The sequence below is a fragment of the Hemiscyllium ocellatum genome, chromosome 10 (genome assembly GCF_020745735.1).
Source record: "Hemiscyllium ocellatum isolate sHemOce1 chromosome 10, sHemOce1.pat.X.cur, whole genome shotgun sequence".
NCBI lineage: Eukaryota > Metazoa > Chordata > Chondrichthyes > Orectolobiformes > Hemiscylliidae > Hemiscyllium > Hemiscyllium ocellatum.
This window is the reverse complement of record NC_083410.1, coordinates 13,917,029-13,923,628: the sequence shown is the minus strand read 5'-3', so window position 1 is coordinate 13,923,628 and position 6,600 is coordinate 13,917,029. Positions and strand designations below refer to the sequence as shown.

The 6,600-nt window shown below is 42.3% G+C and overlaps 1 protein-coding gene across 1 annotated transcript in view; it reads right to left on the bottom strand.

Annotated features, from left to right (window-relative positions):
• Positions 1-2,220: 2,220 nt before the first annotated feature.
• The window catches only part of fam120b (family with sequence similarity 120 member B), an 85,944-nt gene continuing 81,564 nt past the window's right edge, over positions 2,221-6,600 (bottom strand). The window contains exon 11 of the mRNA XM_060830798.1: positions 2,221-2,430. Within this exon, the coding sequence (XP_060686781.1) occupies positions 2,391-2,430 (40 nt within the window). The 3' untranslated portion in view covers positions 2,221-2,390. The remainder of the gene's footprint in view (positions 2,431-6,600) is intronic.

Below are 6,600 nucleotides of genomic sequence, written 5' to 3'. Positions count from 1 at the left end.
TGCTAGTGTTTAATATCCACAAGAACCTCTTCCCACATTTACTTCACTTAATGTTATCAGCATATCCTCTATTCCCTTCTCCTACAAACCATCCCTGACCATCCCTGGAAAAGCGCAGCAGGTCAGGCAGCATCCAAGGAACAGGAGATTCGACATTTGACTGGGCCTGTATTCTAGCTTAGAAGGATCAGAGAGAACTGATTGAAACATAACATTCTAACACAGCTGGACAGAGTGGACGTAGGGAGGATGTTTTCCCTAGGTGGGGAGTCTCGAACCGGGGACACACTCCCAAGATATGGAATAAACTGTTTAGCACTGAGGTGAGGAAACATTCCTTCATTGAAATGGTGATCGACCTGTGGAACTGTAGACCTCAGTAGGCTGTGAGGGTTGGGTCACTGAAAATATTCAAGAAAGGTCAATTTATTTTTGATATTAAAGGTATCAGGGGTATGCAGAAAAATAGGAATGAGAATCAGCCATGATCATATAGAATGGGGGGAAGCAGGCTTGAAGGGCTGAATGGCCTCCTCCTGTTCCTGGTTTCTGTTTCACATCACAGCACAGCTTCCACCCAAAGTTGTGTATAGCCCTTGAAGGGCTGCTGCAGTTTTGGTAACACAGCGCCCTCATTCTTGTGACTCAGCTTTTGTTCAAATTATTCAACCCCTCAGAAACTGTGGTGGTTAATCAGTCACTAACACCTCAGGTGAACAAACACAGGACTGGCCCTAACGAGCCAAAATGTATCATTACTATTTATACACTCAGCTTGCTGACTTAGATTACGATCATCCAACTTTAAACATTCATTTCATGTTCAATTCAAATCTCCTTGTGATCTTGGCCTTTCCTAACTCTGTGACACTCTGACTAGATTTACACCATCCAAAGAATGCTGTGTTGCTCCATCTCCAGCCTCTTTCATTTCTGCCTGATTTCTCTGATTCACCATTGGTACCATTCAGCCATCCAGGCTGTACTCGCTAGAATTATTTCTCTGCAGCGTCTTTTCGAAAGATCACTGTTTATTTGCAAACCCCAACAGTTCAATTCGGAGGTTATTCTGCTGTATGGGGTATCACTGTGAAACCTAGTCATACGCATGGTTTCTCAGCAGGGAACACTAGATTGCAATTGGGAATGCTGACCTGGGATGACTGCCCCATAGAATCACAGAATCCCTCTACTTTGGAGGGATTCCCTACTTTGGATGGGTCCCTCAATTTGACTCATCGAGTCCACATCAACCCTTCAAAAAGCATCCTACTCTCTATTCCATCCCTGTAACCCTGCATTTCTCATGGCTATTCCACAAGCCTGCACACATCCCTGGACACTATAGGCAATTTAACACGGCCAATCCACCTAATCTGCACATCTTTGGATTGTGGGAGGAAACGGGAGCACCTGGAGGAAACCCACACAGCCACGGGGAGAATGTGCAAACTCCATGCACATAATCGCCCAAGGGGAGAATCAAACCCGGGTCCCTGGCATGTGAGGCATCAGTGATAACCACTGAGCCACCGTGTCATCCCATGGTAATTGTAGGATTGTTGACGCTTTTTTTCTGGGATCAGCTTATTCAGCACTAATCAGGAATCAAAGGCAGGAACTTCCTGATAGTATGACTCAATTACGGATATATCAGCATAACCCATGTCAATTTTCTTTTACAAATCACAGAGTCATAGTCATACAGCATGAAAACAGACTCTTCGTTGTAACTCATCCGCACCAACCAGACATCCAGATCTGAACTAGCCCCATTTGCCAACATTTAGCCCATATCCCTCTAAATCCTTCCCACCCACTTACCTGTCCAGATGCCTCCCGAATATTGCAACTGCACTCGACTCCACCATATCCCCTGGTTTTCTGCTCTATGCACGCACCACCCCGTGTGAAAAAGTTACCCCTCAGGCTGTTTTTAAATCTTTCTCTGTCACTTCAAACCCACATCCATCAGTTTTGGACTCCCCCACCCTAGAAAAAAAGACCCCAGCACCCGCCGCATCCATGCTCCCACGATTCCACAAACCTCCACGAGGCCACCCCTCAGCCCCTGACATTCCACGTAAAAAAGCCTCTCCCCACAATTTAAACCCTTTAGTCCCGGCAACATCCCTGAAAATCGCCTCTACAGCCTTCCAAGTTTAACATCCTTCCGAATGAAGGGCAACCAGAAGCACTCCAAAAGTGACCTCACCAATGTCCCATAAATTATATTTAATATTTTGAAGGATCTGTACAAAAATTCAATTGTTGCATCAATAAGTCGAAGAAGCTTTCCAGTAATTTTCCTGCGGATTCAAGATAAATCAATGCTGCATCTTCCTTCACATCAAATGGCCTTTTCCACGCTTTAAAATTCTACAATCTGATTAATACAAGCCAGGACGAGAACCTTGAAATCCAGACCACCTAAAATGAACAAATTTAGACACAAAAATAACAGTTAGACCTTGAAACAGCAGGAAATATCTTATGATTGTGAGTTGTTTTACACAAGGTTAACTGCAAGCCTACGTTTTATTCAGCCCATTCAAAACATTAGGGAAAACCTTTGATTCTGCCAATACTGCAGGCACTAACATTAATTAGGCGATGCATTCTGACACCAACCTGCAAATACAGGCTTTTCTGACTGTGTTCGCAAGGAGGCTTTTGAGGGACATCGCACATACTGCCACAACATATACTGTGTGTACACAGTGGTATCAACATAAAGCTGCATTGTAACATGAACATTAGCAGAACACAAAGGCTTCACTACTCAGATGCACTGGTGGAAATCATATATCAAACTTAAATTTCTTTTCAAACCCTTGGTAGATAGTGGGGGGTACATCCTGCAGTTAAATAACCAACATTCTTCACACGGTGAGGTCATGGTGAGGTGGAAAGGTGACAGGGATGGGGACAGGACTACAACTTTTACATTAATGTACAGGATCTTTATACAGCAAGGGAAGTTCATAGCATTGAAGTTGGGTAGATAATGTTTTGATTTGATTTGATTATTATTGTCACATGTACCTAGGTGCAGTGGAAAGTTTTGTTTTGTGCACAGTACAGGCAGATCGTAACATACAAAGATCACAGGGTGATTGAACAGAGTGAGGCATACAAGGTTACAGCTGCAAAGAAAGTGCACAAAAAGCAAGATTAACGTTAGAAATTTGAGAGGTCCATTCATAAGTCTAGTAACAGTGGAGAAGAAGCTGTTCTTGAACCTGTTGGTACGTGTGTTTAAGGTTTTGTATCATTGGCCTGATGATAGAGGTTGGAAGAGATTATGACCAGATTGGGAGGGGTCTTTGGTGATGATGGCTGCATTTCCAGTGCAGCAGGAAGTGTAGATGGAGTCAATGGGTGGCTTGTGTAATGGTCTGGGCTGAGCAGTTGTCATACCAAGCAGTTATGCGTCCAGATTGAATGCTTTTAAAGGCGCATCTATAAAGGTTGGCGAGAGTCCTTATGGACATGCTGACTTTCCTTAGACTCTTGAGGAAGAAGAGGTATTGTTGTGTTTTACTGCTGAACTAGATAAGCCAGAAGGAACCTCAATTTGTGCAGTGTTAACTGACTGAGGGATGCCCTGAGTTGGAGAGATTAGGGTTCAGGGATGAAACATTCAGACAGGGTTGCTTGATGGTTATTCAGCAATCCTATCAGAAAGTGCACTATGTATGGTTGTTGGGTCAAACAAACAGCAGTCTAGACTCAAAGAAGTGCCTTCCGCGAGAGACTTAGGGAAGTGGATTTGAATAACTATACCACAGCCAGGGGAGCAGGAAGTTGAAAACGGGTAGAGAATTTCCATGTGTAAGAGTGGCATCCTAAAGAGAAAGCTGATCTGATGCCTCAGTATTGATAATAGTATTTTTGGCAAAGTGTAAGGGGAATATGGGTACACACCCTTAGATTCACACCTGCACAACCATATTAGAATCAGGAACTTGAGTTTCTCCCATATTTGAGTACACTTTAACATCAATGACCCTCAGACTAAAGAGTGAACTAATCTCTTGAACATTTAGGAGTTAGGAAAGCATGCCGAAGATATTGGGCAGTTTCTGGAGGAGTGTCAAGGATAAGAAGCAAAATGCTTTTCTCTAACTGGAGCAAGTTTCCCACAAAAATGAGTATTAGCTTAACACAGATTCTTCCTAAGTGAGAAATCTGAGGCAGTACATGTTCAACGTCAACTTGGACACTTCACTGAAGTGACAACCCATAGTGGAATATCAAAATACTCTGCATGGGAACGTTTTGATGCAAAGTGATCATCTATCTTCATGTCATCACATTTATTGGCAGTGTCTGTTTGTGGATCTTCAGCAGAGATATGGGTCATGAAATTGGTCTTGACTATGAGCACACAATGTATCGGCTGATCACTATACACCAATGCATGACTATTTCTCCCACTGATGTCAGATGCCATCATTTAAGCACTTCTGATATTTGAAAATGAACTCTGCATGTCTTAATACAATCCAATTTGATCTTTGGGAGTTACTCGGTCAGATAGTGCATGCAGACACACCTTGGTAATTCCAAACCCATTCCAAACAAGCAACGCCAAAAAGTGAGGGCTGTAAGTCTGCAAAATGCCTTGGAAAGTGATTCTACTTCCAACAATCAGGAGAAGAGAATTCCAAACATGTGAATGGATTGTAAGGTATGTCTATAAACGTAATCGTGTGAAAGACGTAGAGTGCAGCTAAAAGTAATCCTTCACTGGATAGTCAGTTGCAAAATGGGACATAAATTTTCTGACAACTATAGTTTGTGCTTGGAAATTATTTTAAAACAAGCTGCTCCAACATTTAACTTAATCACAGATGGATGTAGAAAAAAAAATTAACATCAATGGGCCAGAAATAAAATATCAACAATAAATGAAATAGGGACACTGCAAGAAACATCTTTACCTGTGATCTGGAACTTATGACCATCATGGGAAGAGGAAAGTCTCTGGTGGATAATGGACACTGGTAAGCCATCAAGTCCCCTCACCCACTGCCAATTATTGCTCTGAAAACCTTCAAGTGCTGCTCCTCTCCACCCACCCACCTACCTCTTCTTAAGCAGTGCTTACCTCTGCTAGTTCTGCTGACTAAATCAGTAGGTACCATAAGCCTGCTCTGTTGGTTGGCAGCAGTCCTCTAAGCTCCTGCCTGCGAATCCTTGTTGGTGGGCTTAGCAATACTCTTCAACAGCCAATGCCCTAAGCACCGACAGAGAAGAGCACCAAAGGATACCAGAGTTCATCTCCAGCAATACGCTCAATACCATGAGTGACATTTGGGAGCTACAAGCATTGAACCTGAGGAATAGAAGTAGGTCATTCCAATCACTGAGCACACTCTGCTATCAAAGCAGATTGTGGGTGATCATATACCTCAATTTTATTTCACTGTCTTTGCTCCATAGCTCAAACAAAAAAAACTATTGATTTCAGTCTTGAAATCTCCAGTTATTTTTGAATAAAAGAATTCATGATGCTATGTGATCATTTCAGAGCCTTTCTTCTCTTCAATGATTCACTGTTGTCAATAAGATCACCCTTCTCTTTTCCAAACTGAACAATTCCCGCTTTTCTTAACTTTCCCTTCAAATCTAATTGCTTGCAACATGGAACTGTCTCTGAAACCTTTCGAAGGTGTTAACACAATCTGAGGACAACTGTTGGGAAGGGGAATGAAAGGAAATGCAGAGACAGGAATGTGAACTCGATGGTCCTAATGGACTGAGGAATGTTTACTACAACGCAAGGAGTATTATAGGAAAGGCAGATGAGCTTAGAGCCTAGATCAGTATGTGGGACAGTGATGTTGTGGCCATTACAGAGGCTTTGTTGAGAGAAGGACAGGACTGGCTGCTCAACATTCCAGGATTTCATTGTTTTAGACGAGATAAAGAAGGAGATAAGAGAGGTGGAGGAGTTGCATTACTAATCAGGGAGAATGTTACATCTGCACTCAGAGACGATATACTGGAGAGCTCATCCACTGAAGCAATATGGGTAGAGTTCAAAAATAAGACAGGTGCCATCACTCTGATAGGATTATAGTATAAGCCCCACAACAGTCATCGAGACATTGAGGAACAAATTTGTAGGCAGATAATGGAAAGATGCAACAAAAACAAAATTGTCATAGTGGGTGATTTTAACTTCCCCAATACTGACTTGGATTCCCTTGTAGAAGAGGCTTAGATGGTGCAGAATTTTTTAAGTGCATTGAAGAGGGTTTCTTAAAACAGTATGTGGGTAGTCTTACTAGAGGAGGGGCCATACTGGATCTTGTATTGGCTAATGATTCTGGCCAGGTGACTGACCTTTCAGTGAAAGATCATTTTGGAGATAGTAATCACAACTTCATAAGTTTTAAGATAGCTATGAATAAGGATAAGTCAGGACCTTGTGGCAGGGTACTAAATTAGGGAATGGCAAATTACATGAGAATTAGGCAGGAGCTAGGTAGTGTTAATTGGGAGGAGCAGTTATCAGGCAAGTCCACATTTGACATTTGGGAATTATTTAAAGACCTGCTGATAAATGTTTAGGACCAGCATGTTCCAGTA